Source organism: Nerophis ophidion, linkage group LG07 (assembly GCF_033978795.1).
Source record: "Nerophis ophidion isolate RoL-2023_Sa linkage group LG07, RoL_Noph_v1.0, whole genome shotgun sequence".
Classification (NCBI taxonomy): Eukaryota; Metazoa; Chordata; class Actinopteri; order Syngnathiformes; family Syngnathidae; genus Nerophis; species Nerophis ophidion.
In genome coordinates this window covers 74072671-74099706 of record NC_084617.1, presented here as the reverse complement: position 1 = coordinate 74099706, position 27036 = coordinate 74072671, and the positions used below count along the sequence as shown (strand labels likewise).

General features: G+C 41.6%; 1 protein-coding gene across 7 annotated transcripts in view; it reads left to right on the top strand.

Moving 5' to 3' along the window:
• arvcfb (ARVCF delta catenin family member b) overlaps positions 1 to 27036 on the top strand; it is a 334691-nt gene that overhangs the window by 228812 nt on the left and 78843 nt on the right. For all 7 annotated transcript variants that reach the window (XM_061907096.1, XM_061907097.1, XM_061907092.1 and 4 more), the window contains exons 5-7: positions 6283 to 6466; positions 17475 to 17592; positions 19196 to 19367. In XM_061907096.1, coding sequence (XP_061763080.1) covers positions 6283 to 6466; positions 17475 to 17592; positions 19196 to 19367 — 474 coding nt within the window. The remainder of the gene's footprint in view (positions 1 to 6282; positions 6467 to 17474; positions 17593 to 19195; positions 19368 to 27036) is intronic.

Sequence of the window (27036 nt, the reverse complement as noted above, 5' to 3'; positions counted from 1 at the left end):
GTCCATTGCTTTTGGTCTCCCCTGGGGGGGGTTGCCCACATAAGCGGTCCTCTCCAAGGTTTTTCATAGTCATTCACATCGACATCCCACTGGGGTGAGTTTTTCCTTGCCCTTATGTGGGCTCTGTACCGCGGATGTCGTTGTGGTTTGTGCAGCCCTTTGAGACACTTGGGACTTAGGGTTATATGAATAAACATTGATTGATTGATTGACATGTACTTCAGTATCAGGGAGGTGTTGCAGATTTTATAGACTAGGCTCGGTGCAAGTTGTTGTACTCTGCAAAAAGTCAAACAGCTGTAGTCAAATAAGAACAAACTATAGGAAACTTTTCCCTCATTTTTGCTCTTCTTGGCAGAGAAAAGCACTTCTGCCCTGGCACAACCACCACATAGTCTGTGGTTATTTTTAGCTTTGGCCAGCCTTCCGAGACTTTGCTGCCCGTTATGAACATTTACCAGCAGAAAAGATGACCGTCTGGAAAATGTAAAGACAATTAAAGACGTGAACAAACCCACAATTAATTTGTCATTATTGGGCGAGAGGGAATCAAAAGCTGAATGTATTCTACTAGTTTATTAGTCTGTGTGCATGTAGTGTTTATGCAAAGTCTGCTTTATGCTGTTGTTTGATCCACTATGGACTTGACTCTCACTATTATGTTAGATCCACTATGGCCTGGACTTTCACAATATTATGTTAGATCCACTATGGACTTGACTCCCACTATTATGTTAGATCCACTATGGACTGGACTCTCACACTATTATGTTAGATCCACTATGGACTGGACTCTCACTATTATGTTAGATCCACTATGGACTGGACTCTCACACTATTATGTTAGATCCACTATGGACTGGACTCTCACTATTATGTTAGATCCACTATGGACTGGACTCTCACACTATTATGTTGGATCCACCATGGACTGGACTCTCACTATTATGTCAGATCCCCTATGGACTGGACTCTCACTATTATGTCAGATCCACTATGGACTGGACTCTCACACTATTATGTTGGATCCACCATGGACTGGACTCTCACTATTATGTCAGATCCACTATGGACTGGACTCTCACACTATTATGTTAGATCCACCACGGACTGGACTCTCACTATTATGTTAGATCCACTATGGACTGGACTCTCACTATTATGTTAGATCCACTATGGACTGGACTCTCACTATTATGTTAGATCCACTATGGACTGGACTCTCACTATTATGTTAGATCCACTATGGACTGGACCCTCACTATTATGTTAGATCCACTATGGACAGGACTCTCACTATTATGTTAGATCCACTATGGACTGGACTCTCACTATTATGTTAGATCCACTATGGACTGGACTCTCACTATTATGTTAGATCCACTATGGACTGGACTCTCACTATTATGTTAGATCCACTATGGACTGGACTCTCACACTATTATGTTAATCCACCATGGACTGGACTCTCACACTATTATGTTAATCCACCATGGACTGGACTCTCACACTATTATGTTAGATCCACTATGGACTGGACTCCCACTATTATGTTAGATCCACTATGGACAGGACTCTCACTATTATGTTAGATCCACTATGGACTGGACTCTCACTATTATGTTAGATCCACTATGGACTGGACTCCAACTATTATGTTAGATCCACTATGGACTGGACTCCAACTATTATGTTAGACCCACTCAACGTCCATTGCTTTTGGTCTCCCCTGGGGGGGTTGCCCACATAAGCGGTCCTCTCCAAGGTTTTTCATAGTCATTCACATCGACATCCCACTGGGGTGAGTTTTTCCTTGCCCTTATGTGGGCTCTGTACCGCGGATGTCGTTGTGGCTTGTGCAGCCCTTTGAGACACTTGGGACTTAGGGCTATATGAATAAACATTGATTGATTGATTGACATGTACTTCAGTATCAGGGAGGTGTTGTGGATTTTATAGACTAGGCTCGGTGCAAGTTGTTGTACTCTGCAAAAAGTCAAACAGCTGTAGTCCAATAAGAACAAACTATAGGAAACTTTTCCCTCATGTTTGCTCTTCTTGGCAGAGAAAAGCACTTCTGCCCTGGCACAACCACCACATAGTCTGTGGTTATTTTTAGCTTTGGCCAGCCCTCTGAGACTTTGCTGCCCGTTATGAACATTTACCAGCAGAAAAGATGACCGTCTGGAAAATGTAAAGACAATTAAAGACGTGAACAAACCCACAATTAATTTGTCATTATTGGGCGAGATGGAATCAAAAGCTGAGGGGATTCTACTAGTTTATTAGTCTGTGTGCATGTAGTGTTTATGCAAAGTCTGCTTTATGCTCTTGTTAGATCCACTATGGCCTGGACTTTCACAATATTATGTTAGATCCACTATGGACTGGTCTCTCATTATTATGTTAGATCCACTATGGCCTGGACTCTCACAATATTACGTTAGATCCACTATGGACTGGACTCTCATTATTATGTTAGATCCACTATGGACTGGACTTTCACAATATTATGTTAGATCCACAATGGACTTGACTCTCACTATTATGTTAGATCCACTATGGCCTGGACTTTCACAATATTATGTTAGATCCACTATGGACTGGACTCTCACTATTATGTTAGATCCACTATGGCCTGGACTTTCACAATATTATGTTAGATCCACTATGGACTTGACTCTCACTATTATGTTAGATCCACTATGGCCTGGACTTTCACAATATTATGTTAGATCCACTATGGACTGGTCTCTCACTATTATGTTAGATCCACTATAGACTGGACTCTCACTATTATGTTAGATCCACTATGGACTGGACTCTCACTATTATGTTAGATCCACTATGGCCTGGACTTTCACAATATTATGTTAGATCCACTATGGACTTGACTCTCACTATTATGTTAGATCCACTATGGCCTGGACTTTCACAATATTATGTTAGATCCACTATGGACTGGTCTCTCACTATTATGTTAGATCCACTATGGACTGGACTCTCACTATTATGTTAGATCCACTATAGACTGGACTCTCCCTATTATGTTAGATCCACTATGGAATGGACTCTCACTATTATGTTAGGTCCTCTATGGCCTGGACTCTCACTATTATGTTAGATCCACTATGGACTGGACTCTCACACTATTATGTTAGATCCACTATGGACTGGGCTCTCACTATTATGTTGGATCCACTATGGACTGGACTCCCACTATTATGTTAGGTCCACTATGGCCTGGACTCTCACTATTATGTTAGATCCACTATGGACTGGACTCTCACAATACTACGTTAGATCCAGTATGGACTGGACTCCCACTATTATGTTAGATCCACTATGGACTGGACTCTCACTATTATGTTAGATCCACTATGGACTGGACTCTCACTATTATGTTAGATCCACTATGGACTGGACTCCCACTATATTATGTTAGATCCACTATGGACTGGACTCTCTCACTATTATGTTAGATCCACTATGGACTGGACTCTCACACTATTATGTTAGATCCACTATGGACTGAACTTTCACAATATTATGTTAGATCCACTATGGACTGGACTCTCTCACTATTATGTTAGATCCACTATGGACTGGACTCTCACACTATTATGTTAGATCCACTACGGACTGGACTCTCACTATTATGTTAGATCCACTATGGACTGGACTCTCACTATTATGTTAGATCCACTATGGACTGAACTCTCACAATATTATGTTAGATCCACTATGGACTGGACTCTCACTATTATGTTAGATCCACTATGGACTGAACTCTCACTATTATGTTAGATCCACTATGGACTGGACTCTCACAATATTATGTTGGATCCACTATGGACTGGACTCTCACTATTATGTTAGATCCACTCTGGACTGGACTCTCACTATTATGTTAGATCCACTATGGACTGGACTCTCACTATTATGTTAGATCCACTATGGACTGGACTCTCACTATTATGTTGGATCCACTATGGACACAATTAATTTGTCATTATTGGGCGAGAGGGAATGAAAAACTGAGGGTATTCTACTAGTTTATTAGTCTGTGTGCATGTAGTGTTTATGCAAAGTCTGCTTTATGCTGTTGTTTATGTCGTTTATCTGAACATAATAGTTCTCAGCTTCTGTTGGCAGGAATAAGAACTATTTATTTTGTAGTTGCCTCAGATAAGATTGTCGGCTTAATGTTCCCTAAATGGGAAAGGAGGAGTGCGATAAGTGATGAAGGACAGTCAAACCAACCTGAGGGATGACTTAATAAAAACAAAAGCCTTTGTTACCTCTGCTAAACAATTTTTTTGTTTACACGGTTTATTGTTGCCGAATGTTTGGTTCCAAGCACAGGAAAATGGTTAACTGTTTTTCATGCAGTTTGGTGATTCTTTGTATTCTGACTTGCTCTGTATAAGTTTATTTAGTGATGTTTTGTATGGTGAAGAACAGTCGTGGTCAAAAGTTTATATACGAACCCCGTTTCCATATGAGTTGGGAAATTGTGTTTGATGTAAATATAAACAGAATACAATGATTTGCAAATCCTTTTCAACCCATATTCAGTTGAATATGCTACAAAGACAAATAATCATTGACTTTAGAATTAGATGCCAGCAACACGTGACAAAGAAGTTGGGAAAGGTGGCAATAAATACTTATAAAGTTGAGCAATGCTCATCAAACACTTATTTGGAACATCCCACAGGTGTGCAGGCTAATTGGGAACAGGTGGGTGCCATGATTGGGTATAAAAACACCTTCCATGAAATGCTAAGTAATTCACAAACAAGGATTGGGTGAGGGTCACCACTTTGTAAGCAAATTGTCGAACAGTTTTAGAACAACATTTTTCAACGAGCTATTGCAAGGAATTTAGGGATTTTACCATCTACGGTCCATAAAATCATCAAAAGGTTCAGAGAATCTGGCGAAATCACTGCACGTAAGCGATGATATTACAGACTGTTGATCCCTCAGGCGGTACTGCATCAAAAACAGACATTGGTGTGTAAAGGATATCACCACATGGGCTCAGGAACACTTCATAAAACCACTGTCAGTAACTACAGTTGGTCGCTACATCTGTAAGTGCAAGTTAAAACTCTACTATGCAAAACAAAGCCACTTATCAACAACACCCAGGAACGCCGCTGGCTTCGCTGGGCCCGAGCTCATCTAAGATGGACTGATGCAAAGTAGAAAAGTGTTCTGTGGTCTGACGAGTCCACATTTCAAATTGTGTTTGGAAACTGTGGACGTGGTGTCCTCCGGAACAAAGAGGAAAATAAGTTATAGGCGCAAAGTTGAAAAGCCAGCATCTGTGATGGTATGGGGGTGCATTAGTGCCCAAGGCATGGGTAACTTACACATCTGTGAAGGCACCATTAATGCTGAAAGGTACATACAGGTTTTGGAGCAACATATGTTGTCATCCAAACAACGTTATCATGGACACCACTGCTTATTTCAGCAAGACAATGCCAAGCCGCGTGTTACAACAGCGTGGTTTTGTAGTCAAAGAGTGCGGGTACTTTCCTGGCCCGCCTGCAGTCCAGACCTGTCTCCCATGGAAAATGTGTGGCGCATTATGAAGCGTAAAATACGACAGCGGAGACCCCGGACTGCTGATCGACTGAAGCTCTACATAAAACAAGAATGGGAAAGAATTCCACTTTCAAAGCTTCAAGAATTAGTTTCCTCAGTTCCCAAACGTTTATTGAGTGTTGTTAAAAGAAAAGGTGATGTAACACAGTGGTGAACATGCCCTTTCCCAACTACTTTGGCAGGTGTTGCAGCCATGAAATTCTAAGTTCATTATTATTTGCAAGAAAAAACATCAAATATGTTGTCTTTGTAGCATATTCAACTGAATATGGGTTGAAAAGGATTTGCAAATCATTGTATTCTGTTTATATTTACATCAAACACAATTTCCCAACTCATATGGAAACGGGGTTTGTAGATTGCTAGAGTTGCAACAATCGGAGCAAGGTTTTATGAACAGCCCTTTTTTATTCTGTATTTACCTTCTGGAATGCAGTTTGCTGCCAATCTAAACACACTTTTAACTGTGACCATAAAGTATTGGCTGTTCAGCAGCTGTTATATTGGCTCAATTTCTCTACCCCATTCCAACACTTCATGTCCGTGGTTTTTCCTTCCAATTTTTCTTTCCTCTCTTACCTCTGCGTTCTCGTTTTTTTATTGTATTTTCCATTTATAATCATTCCTTTTTACTCATCCTTATTATGTCTTCCCCCCACGTAGGAACTCTTTGGAACCTTTCCTCCTATGAACCCTTGAAGATGGTGATCATCAACCACGGTCTGCAAACAATGACCAACGAGGTCATAATCCCACACTCTGGTTGGGAGCATGAACCCAACGAGGACTCCAAGCCACGCGACGCCGAGTGGACCACGGTCTTCAAGAACACATCTGGGTGTCTAAGGTATGTTCAACCAACAACTGGACCTCTGTTGGTTGTTTCCACCGCACATTGATGTGATTGTTTTATACCAGGGGTCACCAACCTTCACTATTATGTTAGATCCACTATGGACTGGACTCTCACTATTATGTTAAATCCACTATGGACTGGACTCTCACTATTATGTTAAATCCACTATGGACTGGACTCTCACACTATTATGTTAGATCCACTATGGACTGGACTCTCACTATTATGTTGGATCCACTATGGACTGGACTCTCACTATTATGTTAAATCCACTATGGACTGGACTCTCACACTATTATGTTAGATCCACTATGGACTGGACTCTCACTATTATGTTGGATCCACTATGGACTGGACTCTCACTATTATGTTAGATCCACTATGGACTGGACTCTCACTATTATGTTAGATCCACTATGGACTGGACTCTCACTATTATGTTAGATCCACTATGGACTGGACTCTCACTATTATGTTGGATCCACTATGGACTGGACTCTCACTATTATGTTAGATCCACTATGGACTGGACTCCCACTATTATGTTAGATCCACTATGGACTGGACTCTCACACTATTATGTTAGATCCACTATGGACTGGACTCTCACTATTATGTTAGATCCACTATGGACTGGACTCTCACTATTATGTTAGAGCCACTATGGACTGGACTCTCACTATTATGTTAAATCCACTATGGACTGGACTCTCACACTATTATGTTAGATCCACTATGGACTGGACTCTCACTATTATGTTAGATCCACTATGGACTGGACTCTCACTATTATGTTGGATCCACTATGGACTGGACTCTCACTATTATGTTAGATCCACTATGGACTGGACTCTCACTATTATGTCAGCTCCACTATGGACTGGACTCTCACACTATTATGTTAGATCCACTATGGACTGGACTCTCACTATTATGTCAGATCCACTATGGACTGGACTCTCACAATATTATGTTAGATCCACTATGGACTGGACTCTCACTATTATGTCGATCCACTATGGACTGGACTCTCACACTATTATGTTAGATCCACTATGGACTGGACTCTCACTATTATGTTAGATCCACTATGGACTGGACTATCACTACTATGTTAGATCCACTATGGACTGGACTCTCACTATTATGTTAGATCCACTATGGACTGGACTCCCACTATTATGTTAGAACCACTATGGACTGGACTCTCACTATTATGTTACATCCACTATGGACTGGACTCTCACTATTATGTCAGATCTACTATGGACTGGACTCTCACTATTATGTTAGATCCACTATGGACTGGACTCTCACTATTATGTTAGATCCACTATGGACTGGACTCTCACACTATTATGTTAGATCCACTATGGACTGGACTCTCACAATATTATGTTAGATCCTCTATGGACTGGACTCTCACTATTATGTTAGATCCACTATGGACTGGACTCTCACTATTATGTTAGATCCACTATGGACTGGACTCTCACACTATTATGTTAGATCCACTATGGACTGGACTCTCACAATATTATGTTAGATCCTCTATGGACTGGACTCTCACTATTATGTTAGAGCCACTATGGACTGGACTCTCACTATTATGTTAGATCCACTATGGACTGGACTCTCACTATTATGTTAGATCCACTATGGACTGGACTCTCACTATTATGTTAGATCCACTATGACCTGGACTCTCACTATTATGTTAGATCCACTATGGACTGGACTGTTGTTTATATATATATATATATATATATATATATATATATATATATATATATATATATATATATATATATATATAAATGCGTAGTTGGAATATAATTGCAACAGTTTATGTACATATTTATATACTTATTTATATGATATTTACATATTTTTATAATCTGTAACTACAAGCTACATTTACAGACAGAGTCCCATTGCTTTTATGAGCGGTCGAACGAGTCAAAAGCCGGAAAAAAAAATAAAAAAATAGTTTTTTTTTTTTTTTTTTTAATTTGTGGCGGGCCGCCACAAATAAATAAATGTGTGGGAAACCCTGATATATGTATTTGTACGTACAACATATTTGACGCCCAGTATTTGCGGGACATACTACTTTTTTTTTAAAACAAAACAACTCATTCTGTTATTATCACCTTTGCCTTTTTCAGGTATGTATATCTAGCAGCTTTTCTGCCAACCCAAATGCTCATTACCCTCCATGTCCGTATGTCAGTGCTGGCAGAACAATATCATCTCCCTGTCGTCGTCGCTCGCTCAACACTCGACGCCGTCTGTGCCGCGGAGAATATGGCTCCATGGTTACTGTAACCAAGCCCGCAGTTGCTTGGATGCGCGCTTTGTGCATTGGGATGAAGTGCAGACGCCAGGGAGAGTTTGTTTATTCACACCATCAAAGACGCGACTTACACCTCAATCAGACCGCGCTTGGGTTTGGTGTAAAAAGTGTTGAAAGATGAGGGTTTATTTAATGGTGAGAAGCAAAAGCCACTTAGGGCCTGATCTACTGTCTGTGTATTAAAACATGTGCAAACTTAGTAGCGCACACAAAGCTGATCTGTTATCTATCAAGGATTGCATTTCTTAAATGCACAATATATATATATATATATATATACATATATATATATATATATATATATATATGTATGTCATTACATGGTTTTTGCAGCTTACTGCGAGGTTTGTTCTCCCAGGATGCAAACGGACTATTCCAGACAAACTTAATAGCGCACACAAAGCTGATCTGTTATCTATTAAGGATTGCATTTCTTAAATGCACAATATATATATATATACATATATATATATATATATATATATATATATATATATATACATATATATATATATATATATATATATATATATATATATATGTATGTCATTACATGGTTTTTGCAGCTTACTGCGAGGTTTGTTCTCCCAGGATGCAAACGGACTATTCCAGACAAACTTAATAGCGCACACAAAGCTGATCTGTTATCTATTAAAGATTGCATTTCTTAAATGCACAATATATATATATATATATATATATATATATATATATATATATATATATATATATATATATGTATGTCATTACATGGTTTTTGCAGCTTACTGCGAGGTTTGTTCTCCCAGGATGCAAACGGACTATTCCAGACAAACTTAATAGCGCACACAAAGCTGATCTGTTATCTATTAAAGATTGCATTTCTTAAATGCACAATATATATATATATACATATATATATATATATATATATATATATATATTAGGGGTGCAACAGTACACAACAATTTCGGTTCGGTACGTACCTCGATTTAAAGGTGACGGTTCGGTTCATTTTCGGTACAGTAAGAAAACTAAAAAATATACATTATTTGGTTATTTATTTACCAAATTTGCAAAATCTTCCACCCCCAAAAAATTTCTTGGTGAAATATTTGATGTGAAGTAATGGGAACCTTGGATAGGTCAATAATTCATAAAAACATTGATATTGATTCAATATTATGTTTTGAGCCATGACAAAGAAAAAAAACAGCTTTGTCTTACGAGTCAACATTGCAACTTTTTATAAATTACATTTAAGTTTTAAGCTTTTTTATTTCACTTTTGTTCATTTTAATAGTATTTTTAGAATGTGCCGTGGGCCTTTAAAACATTAGCTGTGGGCCACAAATGGCTTCCGGGGCACACTTTTGACACCCCTGCTATAGATAATAACAAATAAAATCTGATATATCTATGGGTAAAAAGCAGAGCCTGGCGACGCATGCGCGCTTATCAAAACTCTCTCGCTCTCTGTTTCTGCCCCTCTCTTACGAATGCTGCTGCATGCACAATTTGTTTTGTTTTTAACCCCTTCTTAACCCTGAACGTACATTGAAAATACACGCAACCCTAACTCAAAAGTCCATTTGAGGCATTTAAGAAACTCCACCCGGACAGCCCTGCAAAAGAGGACATATCCGGTGAAAAGAGGAGGTCTGGTCAGTCTATCGTAGCCCGGTCGCTGCTAGCATGCCGTGTGTTGTGCTCCGGTGTGCATTGTTTACACAACATGCGGTACGCTACTTAATATGTCCGTGTGGAAACTCGTTCGGTACACCTCCGAACCGAACCGAACCGAAACCCCCCTACCGAAATGGTTCAACACGAATACACGTCCCGTTACACCCCTATTTTATATATACATATATATATATATATATATATATATTTATAAAATCTGTTATTAACTTTTACCACCTCAGAGGCGATGTATGTCGATGCATAAGCTAGTTAACTCTCTGTGATCCCGATGCTGTTAAAAGTAGTTCCTCTGAGGTACTGCTTATAATAACAATTTTTCCTAATACTTGGTTTTTATTCAGGCCATGTAAATGGAGTATTGTTGGCATCTTTTTATTTTTTTTTATGTTTCTTTTTATTTTAGAGGGTTTTACGGGCGCAATAATGATGAAGCTTCAGTTAGCCACTGTGTACTTACTTTATACTACAAATTATAATCCATAAGAATACATTTTTTTTTTTAAAAACCTCATGTGTTCTTCTCTTTCATATAGATTCTAATAGGCAAAACTCCCCCTAAAAAGTGCAGTTCCCCTTTAAGGGCTGGTTTAGAGCCAGAAGACACCCACAATTAATTTAATTGTTTTGTTTTGTTGTCTGCTCGTATTATTTATATATATTTATATATATATATATATATATATATATATATATATATATATATATATATATATATATATATATATATATGTATATATATCCATCCATCCATCCATCATCTTCCGCTTATCCGAGGTCGGGTCGCGGGGGCAACAGCCTAAGCAGGGAAACCCAGACTTCCCTCTCCCCAGCCACTTCGTCTAGCTCTTCCCGGGGGATCCCGAGGCGTTCCCAGGCCAGCCGGGAGACATAGTCTTCCCAACGTGTCCTGGGTCTTCCCCGTGGCCTCCTACCGGTTGGACGTGCCCTAAACACCTCCCTAGGGAGGCGTTCGGGTGGCATCCTGACCAGATGCCCGAACCACCTCATCTGGCTCCTCTCCATGTGGAGGAGCAGCGGCTTTACTTTGAGTTCCTCCCGGATGGCAGAGCTTCTCACCCTATCTCTAAGGGAGAGACCCAAACTCATTTCGGCCGCTTGTACCCGTGATCTTATCCTTTCGGTCATGACCCAAAGCTCATGACCATAGGTGAGGATGGGAACGTAGATCGACCGGTAAATTGAGAGCTTTACCTTCCGGCTCAGCTCCTTCTTCACCACAACGGATCGGTACAACGTCCGCATTACTGAAGACGCCGCACCGATCCGCCTGTCGATCTCACGATCCACTCTTCCCTCACTCGTGAACAAGACTCCTAGGTACTTGAACTCCTCCACTTGGGGCAGGGTCTCCTCCCCAACCCGGAGATGGCACTCCACCCTTTTCCGGGCGAGAACCATGGACTCGGACTTGGAGGTGCTGATTCTCATTCCGGTCGCTTCACACTCGGCTGCGAAACGATATATATATATATATATATATATATATATATACATATATATATACATACATATATACATATATATATATATATACATATATATATATATATATATATGTATATATATATATATATTGTCATGATCTGTGGTCTCCATCATGTTTTTGTTATTTTCTGTTAGTTTTAAGACTCCATGAGTTCCCGTTTTTGTGCACCCTTGTTTGTTTTAGTTTCCATGGCGACTTACGATTTTCACCTGCCTCTGGTGTTCGGACCGCGCACCTGTTTCTAATCAACGGACTATTTAAACCGCCTTTGCCAGTCAGTCGGGCGTGCCGCCATTGCTGGTTTTGAGGTCTGTTTCCATAGTCCTGCTAGTTGTTTCATGCCACCGTTTTGTTTGTTTCTTGTCATGCCAAAGTCTATGCTAAGTATTTACTTGAACTCCAAGTGTGAACAGCCTTGTTTTCCGTTTTTGTACTTTTTTGTGAGCGAAGATTGTTAAATATGTTCCTACCTGCAAGCCTTGTCCGGAATAGTCCGTTTGCATCCTGGGAGAACAAACCTCGCAGTAAGCTGCAAAAACCATGTAATGACATACATAAATATATACATATATATATATATATATATATATATATATATATATATATATATATATATATATATATATATATATATATATATATATATATATATATATATATTTATATTTGTATATATATTTGTATATATATATATTGTCATGATCTGTGGTCTGCATCATGATTTTGTTATTTTCTCTTAGTTTTAAGACTCCATGAGTTCCCGTTTTTGTGCACCCTTGTTTGTTTTAGTTTCCATGGCGACTTACGATTTTCACCTGCCTCTGGTGTTCGGACCGCGCACCTGTTTCTAATCAACGGACTATTTAAACCGCCTTTGCCGGTCAGTCGGCCGTGCCGCCATTGCTGGTTTTCAGGTCTGTTTCCATAGTCCTGCTAGTTGTTTCATGCCACCGTTTGTTTGTTTCTTGCTATGCCAAAGTCTATGCTAAGTATTTACTTGAACTCCCGTTTTTGTACCTTTTTGTGAGCAAAGATCGTTAAATATGTTCCTACCTGCAAGCCTTGTCTGGAATAGTCCGTTTGCATCCTGGGAGAACAAACCTGGCAGTAAGCTGCAAAAACCATGTAACGACATACATATATATATATATATATATATATATATATATATATATATATATATATATATATATATATATATATATATACATTCTATGCATAGATAATACATCTCTTAGTATTAACGTACCTCCTGTGAAAAAACGAGCATGGATTTTTTTGGAGTCAGGAGCAATCCTGCACACCATCCTGGAGCTTACCTTTGGCGCGCTAAAAATAGTTTTATGTTGTCCCGGCCACGCTTCGACAGTAAATTACCCAGAAAAGGTGGTAGGGATTCCAGCTGTCTGGTGCAACATGGTCCACTGTCACTGTCTTGTTTCCATGATGACAACTGGAGGTGAACACAACATTCTGCACCACTTTTGCACTTGTTAATAACAGACACTATTTATGTATTTATTTCAGTCCATAGTGGATCTAACATAATTTTGTGAGAGTCCAGTCCATAGTGGATCCAACATAATAGTGTGAGTCCAGTCCATGGTGGATTTAACATAATAGTGTGAGAGTCCAGTCCATAGTGGATCGATCTAACATAATAGTGAGAGTCCAGTCCAGAGTGGATTTGACATAATAGTGAGAGTCCAGTCCATAGTGGATCTAACATAATAGTGTGAGAGTCCAGTCCATAGTGGATCTAACATAATAGTTGGAGTCCAGTCCATAGTGGATCTAACATAATAGTGAGAGTCCAGTCCATAGTGGATCTAACATAAAAGTGTGAGAGTCCAGTCCATAGTGGATCTAATATAATAGTGAGAGTCCAGTCCATAGTGGATCTAACATAATAGTGTGAGTCCAGTCCATGGTGGATATAACATAATAGTGTGAGAGTCCAGTCCATAGTGGATCTGACATAATAGTGAGAGTCCAGTCCATAGTGGATCTAACATAATATTGTGAAAGTCCAGTCCATAGTGGATCTAACATAATAGTGGGAGTCCAGTCCATAGTGAATCTAACATAATAGTGTGAGAGTCTAGTTCATAGTGGATCTAACATAATAGTGGGAGTCCAGTCCATAGTGAATCTAACATAATAGTGTGAGTCCAGTCCATTGTGGATCTAACATAATAGTGTGAAAGTCTAGTTCATAGTGGATCTAACATAATACTGGGAGTCCAGTCCATAGTGGATCTAACATAATAGTGTGAGGGTCCAGTCCATAGTGGATCTAACATAATAGTGTGAGGGTCCAGTCCATAGTGGATCCAACATAATGGGAAATCCTCCACACAACACCTCATCTCCAGACAGACTAACCTCCTCCAACCTCTGAGGACAAAGTTACAAACAATGGGAGACCGGGCTTTCTACTCCGTTGCTCCCTGTCTGTGGAACGCTTTCCCTGACCACCTGAAGGGCACCACAGACTGCTCACCCCCAAATCCTCCACACGACACCTCCGCTCCGGACAGACTAACCTCCTCCAACCTCCGAGGACAAAGTTACAAACAATGGGAGACCGGGCTTTCTGCTCCATTGCTCCCTGTCTGTGGAACGCTCCCCCTGACCACCTGAGGGCACCACAGACTGTGGATGATTAAAAAAAAAAAAAAGGCTTACAAAACTTTTTTTTTTTTAAAGTCTTTTTTTTAGATAACTGCGTGTTAGTTCTAGTTTTTATTTTTGTTTATTTTATTATATTCTTTTTTTAATACACTGTAGCATTTTGAGGTTGTTTGCTCAATGTAAAGTGCTTTTTACAAATAAAATCTATTATTTTTATTTGTATTATTTTTAAAACAGGCTCAGAGCATAATACTACCACCACCATGCTTGACGGTGGGCATATTGTTCCTGGAATTAAAGGCCTCACCTTTTCTCCTCCAAACATATTGCCAAACAGCACCATTTTTGTTTCATCTGACATCACATTGACACTGGAGGAAAGTTCCGTGACCAACAATTGTTGTTTAAAAGGCAGAACATGCTCAGTTCCAATAAAACTGTCAAAGAGGTAATACCTTCATCATTTAGATCGTATTTTGAACTCATGCTGAACTACACTACATCATATTAAAATTGTATTTGTATTATTTCAATTGCCTTCCTGACTCATCTAGCAGCAGTCACCGTTAAGGAGTAATGAAGTCGTCCACGGGTGGAATATTACCTTCTAAATACTCTCCCAACTGAAATATCGCACCTTCAAAATACGCTAAAGTTGCAGAATCCAGCATGAATATTAAAACCCGGCTGGGGATTAGCAGTCGTAACTGGAGGTGGAATTGACGCGGCAATTTACAGTGGCTGTTAATCACAGCAAGTCTGTGACAAACGAGCGTTCTGTTTGCACGGCGGTTGTAAACACTGCTGCGAAAAACGCTGATCCCAGCCCGGGGCCCGCAAGTTGGTCGAATAAATAAGAAGCTTGTATCTTTTCTTCTATTTTTTTTCCTGCCTCATCTTCAGCCGCCAAGATGTTGCAAAGCGTAACATGACTGCAAGATATTTTATTTACACTATCAGATCCAGGGTTGATATCAACGATATTTGTCGATGCAATCCTTTAGTTTGGTAAACTTTACTTAAATGTCCAACGGATCAATACCTGGTGAAATATACAAGTTATTTCAGTAGGCCGCCTCTCCAGGGACTGGGGCTCGGTTTCTCTTCTTCAGCTGACAGTTGCACTGTCCTTAATCCCTCCAGCTAAGACAACTGCTCCCCAAAAGACTCCTGAAAATGAAACAGCTGGCAGGCAGGGAAACGCCGTCTGTCTGCTCCCAAACACAAACCCGTCAAATAAATCCATGGCGGGTGCTTCTCTGGATCCATTTACAAGGGGACTCCAGACCATTGTCTGACAGCTGAGGACTGAGAGCTTCACTTCGTAGACAATGGCAAACATGCTTGAACACAGTAGCATATATATATATATATATATATATATTAGGGGTGGGCAAATGAATGCGTTAATTACGCGTTAACTCATCAATCTATTAACGCCGACAATTATTTTATCGCACATTTGCGTATGTTGTTTACATGCTTTTATTTTGTTAACGCCTTTCCTTAACAAGATGGCATCTCCCGGATGTACTTCGGCATGGAAGGGCCGAAGTACATTTGGCAAAAATACCGGACAATTCTGCAAATTTCATGGCTGGCTTACAGCGTGGTCACTCCGGGATCACTTACGACCGCCAGACAATTCTGGATGTGGATAGTTTGGGACGTTTTGGACTTGCTAGACCGGCTAGCTAGCATGGGAATACTTTGCCGGCTACATCCAGCGGCCTGTGAAGCAGCGGAGTATATGTGTTGTCTGTCTATTTATGAATAATGCAGACCAGGAGTGTTGGCTGAGTTCTTAACGTTTACTTTCAGAGCGTGCATATCACAACATACAAGATGTCGTCATGGCGACACAACCTATACCGGGCTACCGCGCATGCTCGTCACTCCTGTTGCATGCTGGGTAGGGTAGTTCTTTTTTTCCCCTGGCTCATAACATCACAATATAGTACCATGTATATGATGCCTTCAGTTTATCAAAGCGCCAAGCAAACAATCGGAAAATTCCCATCATATCAATTCCTAGATATGGTCATAATTATTTTAAGTGCACTACGCAGAATAAACACAACATTATTAATATTGCTACTACGGATAATTTGATCAAAAATTCCCTAAAACAGCCCACTACCTATAATATAGGTTTTTTAAACATAAGATCCCTGATAAAAAAAAAATGTTTCTGCTGTTACCTCAGAAATTGCCTGTTCAGATGTTATGATTGTGGCTCAGAGATTTGTATGTAGATTATATTTATTTTCCATAACAAACAGGATAACTTAAATACCCTGGCAGTGGCAATAAGCTTAAATGTTTGTATTTACATTTTTGGAGTTGATTTTCATAAAATATGCTATTTAACTGCTACTGTTTAACAAGGACTGATTTAAATTGTGTTTGCACAACAAATGTTTTGGCGCTTTTGTTCATGTGGGAGAATATTCCAATAAAGGTGCACTACACACTACTTTTGAATTCATTATTGGGCTTTGTGTATACAATGCAGTTAATCGCGATTAATCGGACAAATAGTGCGATTAACTTCGATTAAAATTTTTAATCATTTCCCAGCCCTAATATATATATATACATATATATACATATAAAAAGTCCAATGCTCATTTGTTTTCGTTTTTTATTCTCCATTGTTTTCATTTTTGTTGTAATGGCTTTTAAGGCTATAGCACTGTATAGGATCAGGCTTGCTCTTGTTTTGTTGCATATTTCAAATAAAAATGTATCAATCAATCAATCAAAAATACTCAGTGTGTGTGTGTGCATGTGTGTGTGTGTGTGTGTGCTTTCAGAAACGTAAGCTCAGACGGGGCGGAGGCCCGACGCAGACTGAGGGAGTGTGACGGACTGGTGGACGCCCTTCTGCACGCCCTGCAATCAGCTGTGGGGAAGAAAGACATGGACAACAAGGTTGGACATCACCCGACCGACACCAAAACTAACTTTGAAAAATGTCAAATATATTCAAGTAAATTATTTAAAAAATTGTATGATCATAGAAATTAATTGTTGTGCCATCACAACATAAACGTGCAGTGTTTTAATCCCAAATAAATGGTAAATAGCATGTATCTGTGTTGGCCCTGTGATGAGGTGGCGACTTGTCCAGGGTGTTACACCACCTTCTGCCCGAATGCAGCTAAGATAGGCTCCAGCACCCCCCCAAAGACCCCAAAAGGGACAAGCGGTAGATTGTGATTAACATCATTTAAAAAGACTTCCCTTTAGGGGATCTGTTTTTCGGTCCCCATACCGTCTGAAGTCCCCTAAAGGTGTGTAAACAGAGCCATGTCCCCATTAAGTAAGAATTCTTAGTGCATGTGCCTCACAATACGAAGGTCCTGAGTAGTCCTGAGTTCAATCACGGGCTCGGGATCTTTCTGTGTGGAGTTTGCATGTTCTCCCCGTGACTGCGTGGGTTCCCTCCGGGTACTCCGGCTTCCTCCCACTTCCAAAGACATGCACCTGGGGATAGGTTGATTGGCAACACTAAATTGGCCCTAGTGTGTGAATGTTGTTTGTCTATCTGTGTTGGCCCTGTGATGAGTTGGCGACTTGTCCAGGGTGTACACCGCCTTCTGCCCAATTGCAGCTGAGATAGGCTCCGGCACCCCCCCAAGACCTCAAAAGGGACAAGCGGAAGAAAATATATTAGTTTTAACTAAGGATGGATACCGTACAGAATCACAGTACTATTAATAGTCACACCTTTTTAAATGATTAACATAATTTAAAAAGGCTTCCCTTTAGGGGATCTGTTTTTCGGTCCCCATACCGTCTGAAGTTCCCTAAAGGTGTGTAAACAGAGCCATGTCCCCATTAAGTAAGAATTCTTAGTGCATATGCCTCACAATACGAAGGTCCTGAGTAGTCCTGAGTTCAATCACGGGCTCGGGATCTTTCTGTGTGGAGTTTGCATGTTCTCCCCGTGACTGCGTGGGTTCCCTCCGGGTACTCCGGCTTCCTCCCACTTCCAAAGACATGCACCTGGGGATCGGTTGATTGGCAACACTAAATTGGCCCTAGTGTGTGAATGTTGTCTGTCTGTCTGTGTTGGCCCTGTGATGAGGTGGCGACTTGTCCAGAGTGTACACTGCCTTCCACCCAAATGCAGCTGAGCTAGGCGTCAGCACCCCCCGCGACCCCAAAAGGAACAAGCGGTGTAAAATGGATGGATGGAACGACCTTATAACAAACTTGAAAATTCTTACTGATGACTCTTCATTCACCATTGACGTTAAAAAGTGACTTTGGAGCAATCAAAGCTGCTCACACGGTCAATAAGGTGGACACATCAACTTAATGTGTTTTATATTTATCCATGAGAGCATTTTTGTTGTAAATTGTGAGGTGTGTATGTTAAAATCATGGTTATTTTCACAAATGATGAGCTAGGCTCCAGCACCCCCCCACAACCCCAAAAGGGACAAGCGGTAGAAAATGGATGGATTTATGCCAGAACACACACGCTTGACTACACCGCGCTACAAACTAACCATCTGCTGCTTCCTAGTCCGTGGAGAACTGCGTCTGCATCATGAGGAACCTGTCCTACCACGTCCACAAGGAAGTTCCAGGGGCCGACAGGTTCCAAGACCCGTCGGCACCCCAGGCCCCCGGCTCTGCGGGACCACAGAGGAAGAAGAAGGACGACGCCGGCTGCTTTGGAGGCAAGAAAGCCAAAGGTGAGCAACATGGACGATTTGGAGAAATGGTGATAGGTCAGCTGTTCCATAACAATGTGCATCTTTTACGACATCTTCGTTTGTAGAAGAACGTATCGTCAAGTAATGATGTTGAATGTGGATTTTGATGACACATTTATCGTATTCTGTTGAAGGGGAACTGCACTTTTTAAAATAAAAAGATCCATATAATCACAATCATTACTGTATCTGAGACAAGTCCACGTATGTGTTGTGGAGGTTGCCCTACAGTAAAGTTTTTATTTATAATCGCACAGCAGTTTGCTTTCTAGCAAGTGTCCTTTTGACACTTCTGCTCTCGCTCCAGCTCCAACACCTCTCTCCTCCCGGCTGCTGCCTTTTCACAGAGCGACAGGTGATTAGATAAACAGGCCCACCTGGGCCATCCATGCACCTTTCGCTGATTTGGAAGCCGGTCCTGGCACAATCCCGCTTTGCTGCAGGCCCGCAGGCCACGCCCCCCTTCCACATGTGTTTTTCTTTGTTTATGCATTCTAACTCATAAATAACATTGGACCTATTAATATTTGCTCCAATAAAGCATCCTAAAACGATTTTAATGGGCACAAACTATAGATGACTCCAATTTGCTTCATCGTTAACTACCCTGTAATCAATCAATCAATCAATGTTTACTTATATAGCCCTAAATCACTAGTGTCTCAAAGGGCTGCACAAACCACTACCACATCCTCGGTAGGCCCACATAAGGGCAAGGAAAACTCACACCCAGTGGGACGTCGGTGACAATAATGACTATGAGAACCTTGGAGAGGAGGAAAGCAATGGATGTCGAGCGGGTCTAACATGATACTGTGAAAGTTCAATCCATAATGGATCCAACACAGTCGCGAGAGTCCAGTCCAAAGCGGATCCAACACAGCAGCGAGAGTCCTGTTCACAGCGGAGCCAGCAGGAAACCATCCCAAGCGGAGGCGGATCAGCAGCGCAGAGATGTCCCCAGCCGATACACAGGCAAGCAGTACATGGCCACCGGATCGGACCGGACCCCCTCCACACGGGAGAGTGGGACATAGAAGAAAAAGAAAAGAAACGGCAGATCAACTGGTCTAAAAAGGGAGTCTATTTAAAGGCTGGAGTATACAAATGAGTTTTAAGGTGAGACTTAAATGCTTCTACTGAGGTGGCATCTCGAACTGTTACCGGGAGGGCATTCCAGAGTACTGGAGCCCGAACGGAAAACGCTCTATAGCCCGCAGACTTTTTTTGGGGGCTTTGGGAATCACTAATAAGCCGTATTGTATGTCACTATTCTAAATGTTTATACAACCTAAAATAAAATTGTTATTGATTTAACCTATTTTCTTGACTGTTTTGAGTGCATTTACACAGTATGGGTCAAAACGACCCGCAACATAATCAATGTCATTTTTTTCCAACATAATACAAAATGCAACCTATAATCCAGTGCACCTTATATATGCAAAAATATTCAAAAAATAGAGCATTCATCACCTTCTAGTGTGCTCTATGGTTCAGGGAATACGGCATCTAGATGGAAATAATTGCCTCTCAACAGGGTGTTGTCAGCATGAAGTGTCAGGTTTGACGCTCCGTGTCACATTCAGTTGTGTCGTGTTCAGTTGTGTCGTGAGCAACAGCTCCATCCGCACCCCCGGCGACACAACAGCGTTATCTTCCCCCTCGTATACGACGATAACGGCCGCCATCAATCAGTCGCCCAATGAGGTGTAATTTCACCGCCGCTTTCTAACGACTCAGCGGAGGAATCCTTTCTAAATCATAGCTGGGCAAAAAAAACACGTAACCAATTATCCCCGTAAACACGTCGCTGTGTGCAAGCAGGGATGGAATAATATAATGAACGCCCTCCAGGTGTTCTCTCGAAGAGGGACGTTAAACATGGCCGTAAAGAAGCAGGGCGATGTTGTTAAGTCACACCGTCGCCAGGAATGTTGTCGCTGCAAGTCGGCCGCCTGCCTGGCTTCTCTTGGCTCTAATGCCACGTTCAGTAGGGAATGACGACACAGCAGCCTGATGAGCGCTGGCACAGCTTTGGTTCGTTCATCAGCAGTCTGCAATTAACATCCCTTCTTCTTTTCACGCTGGGAGTTTAATGAAGGGCGTATGCTGTTTTTTAGAGATGTCCGATAATATCGGCCGCTTTAAAATGTAATATCGAAAATTATCGGTATCGGTTTCAAAAAGTACAGAGCGCCAGTAAACTTTGCGTGCCGGCCCAGTCACGTAATATATGCGGCTTGTACACACACTCACAAGTGAATGCAAGGCATACTTGGTCAACGGCCATACAGGTCACACTGAGGGTGGCCGCATAAACAACTTTAACACTGTTACAAATCAATCAATCAATGTTTATTTATATAGCCTCGAATCACATATGTCTCAAAGGACTGCACAAATCATTACGACTACGACATCCTCGGAAGAACCCACAAAAGGGCAAGGAAAACTCACACCCAGTGGGCAGGGAGAATTCACATCCAGTGGGACGCCAGTGACAATGCTGACTATGAGAAACCTTGGAGAGGACCTCAGATGTGGGCAACCCCCTCCCCCCCCCCTCTAGGGGACCGAAAGCAATGGATGTTGAGCGGGTCTAACATGATACTGTGAAAGTTCAGTTCAAAGCGGATCCAAGACAGCAGCGAGAGTCCCGTCCACAGGAAACCATCTCAAGCGGAGGCGGATCAGCAGCGTAGAGATGTCCCCAACCGATACACAGGCGAGCGGTCCATCCTGGGTCTCGACTCTGGATAACCAGTACTTCATCCGTGGTCATCGGACCGGACCCCCTCCACAAGGGAGGGGGGGACATAGGAGAAAGAAAAGAAGCGGCAGATCAACTGGTCTAAAAAGGAGGTCTATTTAAAGGCTAGAGTATACAGATGAGTTTTAAATATGTGAACCCACACCAAACAAGAATGACAAACACATTTGAGGGCGGCATAGCTCGGTTGGCAGAGTGGCCGTGCCAGCCACTTGAGGGTTGCAGGTTCGATTCCCGCTTGTGCCATCCTATTTACTGCTGTTGTGTCCTTGGGCAAGACACTTTCTTTAGTGTGAATTATATGTATATAGCGCTTTTCTCTAGTGACTCAAAGCACTTTACATAGTGAAAGCCAATATCTAAGTTACATTTAAACCAGTGTGGGTGGCACTGGGAGCAGGTGGGTAAAGTGTCTTGCCCAAGGACACAACGGCAGTGACTAGGATGGCGGAAGCGGGAATCGAACCTGCAACCCTCAAGTTGCTGGCACGGCCGCTCTACCAACCGAGCTATTACCCACCTGCTCCCAGTGCCACCCACACTGGTTTAAATGTAACTTAGATATTGGGTGTCATTATGTAAAGTGCTTTGAGTCACTTGAGAAAAGCGCTATATAAATATAATTCACTTCACATTTCGGGAGAACATCCGCACCGTAACGCAACATAAACACGACAGAAAAAATACCCAGAACCCCTTGCAGCACTGACTCTTCCAGGACGCTACAATATCCACCTCCCCTCCCCCTAACCCCGCCCACCTCAACGTCCTCATGCTCTCTCAGGGAGAGCATGTCCCAAATTCCAAACTGCTGTTTTGAGGCATGTTCAAGAAAATAATAATACACTTTGTGACTTCAATAATAAAAAGGGCAGTGCCATGTTGGCATTTTTTTCCATAACTTGAGTTGGTTTATTAATTTTTCGCCCAGAACCCCTTGCAGCACTAACTCTTCCGGGACGCTACAATATACACCCCCCCACTACCACCAAACCCCACATGCCCCAACCCCGCCCACCCCAAACACCCCCTCCCCCCACTTCAATCCTCCCACCCCCAACCCCGCCCACCTCAACTTCCTCATGCTCTTTCAGGGAGAGCATGTCCCAAATTCCAAACTGCTGTTTTGAGGCATGTTAAAAAAATAATAATGCACTTTGTGACTTCAATAATAAAAAGGGCAGTGCCATGTTGGCAATTTTTTTCTATAACTGGCGTGGATTTATTTATATTTTACCCAAAACCCCTTGCAGCACTAACTCTTCCGGGACGCTACAATAAACTACTAATTGCTTCACCCCCCACTACCACCAAACCCCACTTTCCCCAACCCCGCCCACCCCAAAATCCCCCCCCCCACTTCAATACCCCCACCCCCAACCCCGCCCACCTCAACTTCCTCATGCTCTTTCAGGGAGAGCATGTCCCAAATTCCAAACTGCTTTTTTCAGGCTTATTTAAAAATAATAATAATGCACTTTGTGACTTCAGTAAAAAAATATGGCATTGCCATGTTGGCAATTTTTTTCTATAACTAGAGTGGATTTATTTACATTTGACCCAAAACCCCTTGCAGCACTAACTCTTCCAGGACGCTACAATATACACCCCCCACTACCACCAAACCCCACTTCCCCCAACCCCGGTCACCCCAAATTCCCCCCCCCCCCCCCAACTTCAATACCCCCACTCCAACCCCGCCCACCTCAACTTCCTCATGCTCTTTCAGGGAGAGCATGTCCCAAATTCCAAGCTGCTTTTTTCAGGCATATTTAAAAATAATAATAATGCACTTTGTGACTTCAGTAAAAAAATATGGCAGTGCCATGTTGGCATTTTTCTTCCATAACTTTGGGTCTATTTATTTATAATTTACCCAGAACCCCTTGCAGCACTAACTCTTCCGGGACGCTACAATATACACCCCCCACTACCACCAAACCCCACTTCCCCTAACCCCGCCCACCCCAAACACCCCCACCCCCGCCCACCTCAACTTCCTCATGCTCTCTCAGGGAGAGCATGTCCCAAATTCCAAGCTGCTGTTTTGAGGCATGTTTACAAAAAAAAATAATGCACTTTGTGACTTCAATAAAAAAATATGGCACTGCCATGTTGGCATTTTTCTTCCATAACTTTTGGTCTATTTATTTATAATTTACCCAGAACCCCTTGCAGCACTAACTCTTCCGGGACGCTACAATATACATCCCCACTTCCCCCCAACCCTGCCCACCTCAACCAACCCCCACACTCCCCAAACCCTGCCCAACTCAACGCCCTCATGCTCTCTCAGGGAGAGCATGTCCCAAATTCCAAGCTGCTGTTTTGAGACATGTTTAAAAAAAATAAAATAATGCACTTTCTGACTTCAATAATAAATATGGCAGTGCCATGTTGGCATTTTTTTTTTCCATAACTTGAGTTGATATTTATATTTTACCCAGAACCCCTTGCAGCACTAACTCTGCTACTACTATACACCCACTTCTCCTAACCCCGCCCACCTCATTCTCTCTCTCTCTCACACACACACTTTTAACGGTATTGGTTGAAAACAGAATCAGTAATTAAAGGGGAACATTATCACAATTTCAAAAGGGTTAAAAACAATAAAAATCAGTTCCCAGTGGCTTGTTGTATTTTTTGAATTTTTTTTTCAAAATTTTACCGGTCTCGGAATATCCCTAAAAAAAGCTTTAAAGTGCTTGATTTTCGCTATTTGCGATACGACTATCCATTTCCCTGTGACGTCACACAGTGCTGCCAATGTAAACAAACAATGGGAATACCACAGCAAGATATAGCGACATTAGCTCGGATTCAAACTCGGATTTCAGCGATTTAAGCGATTCAACAGATTACGCATGTATTGAAACAGATGGTTGGAGTATGAAAATATTGAAGAAGAAACTGAAGCTATTGAGCGAATAGCTATTGACGCTATTCATAGCCATAGCATGGCCGAATAGCTGTGTTAGCATCGCCGGTAAAATGTGCGGACCAAACGATCAGGACTTTCGCATCTTTTGACACTGGAGCAACTTAAATCCGTCGATTGGTAAGTGTTTGTTTCGCATTAAATGTGGGTGGAAGGAAACGTAATATAGTTGCAAATGCATCTACAGGTTATCCATACATCTCTGTGCCATGTCTGCTTTAGCACCGCCGGTAAATAGCATGTTAGCATCGATTAGCATAGCATGTTAGCATCGATTAGCTGGCAGTCACGCCGCGACCAAATATGTCTGATTAGCACATAAGTCAACATCAACAAAACTCACCTTTGTGATTTCGTTGACTTTATCGTTGCAAATGCATCTGCAGGTTATCCATACATCTCTGTGCCATGTCTGCCTTAGCATCGCCGGTCAAATGTGGAGACACTCTGGTACATTCAACGGGGGTCTGGCGGCAGGCACTTTGGCATCTTGGGGCCAGTGGTGCAACTTGAATCCCTCCCTGTTAGTGTTGTTACACCCTCCGACAACACACCGTCGAGGCATGATGTCTCCAAGGTTCCAAAAAATAGTCGAAAAAACGGAAAATAACAGAGCTGAGACCCAATGTTTACAATGTGTTGAAAATGAAAATGGTGGGTGTGTTACCTCGTGCAACGTCAGATTCTGATGTCATCCCCTCCAGAGCGATGAACAGAAAGGCGTTTAATTCGCCAAAATTCACCCATTTAGAGTTCGGAAATCGGTTAAAAAAATAGATGGTCTTTTTCCTGCAGCATCAAGGTATATATTGACGCTTACATAGGTCTGCTGATAATGTTCCCCTTTAAGAGATGGACAATATTGGAATATCGGCAAAAAAGCCATTATTGGACATCTCTAGTTTTTGCCAGTGGTGCAACTTGAATCCCTCCCTGTTAGTGTTGTTACACCCTCCGACAACACACCGTCGAGGCATGATGTCTCCAAGGTTCCAAAAAATAGTCGAAAAAACGGAAAATAACAGAGCTGAGACCCGGTGTTTGTAATGTGTTGAAAATGAAAATGGTGGGTGTGTTACCTCGGCGACGTCACATTCTGACGTCATCGTCTCCAGAGCGATAAACAGAAAGGCGTTTAATTCGCCAAAATTCACCCATTTAGAGTTCGGAAATCGGTTAAAAAAATAGATGGTCTTTTTTCTGCAACATCAAGGTATATATTGACGCTTACATAGGTCTGCTGATAATGTTCCCCTTTAAGAGATGGACAATATTGGAATATCGGCAAAAAAGCCATTATCGGACATCTCTAGTTTTTGCCAGTGGTGCAACTTGAATCCCTCCCTGTTAGTGTTGTTACACCCTCCGACAACACACCGTCGAGGCATGATGTCTCCAAGGTTCCAAAAAATAGTCGAAAAAACGGAAAATAACAGAGCTGAGGCCCGGTGTTTGTAATGTGTTGAAAATGAAAATGGTGGGTGTGTTACCTCGGCGACGTCACATTCTGACGTCATCGCCTCCAGAGCGATAAACAGAAAGGCGTTTAATTCGCCAAAATTCACCCATTTAGAGTTCGGAAATCGGTTAAAAAAAATAGATGGTATTTTTTCTGCAACATCACAGTATATATTGACGCTTACATAGGTCTGCTGATAATGTTCCCCTTTAAGAGATGGACAATATCGGAATATCGGCAAAAAAGCCGTTATCGGACATCTCTAGTTTTTTTCATTCTGACTAACTCGTCGGAAGAAAAGACTTGAATTATTGAGTCCTTTCTTTCATTTTCCTGTCAGTCTGGGAAGAAACATCACATTGATGCAGGCTCTTTGAAGTCAACACTTCGAAACTACTAATTGCTTCACGTATTTTCTCCTACTTCACGATTATTTTTCTCACTTTTCACTCTTTTCCCAACTACCTCTCTGCTC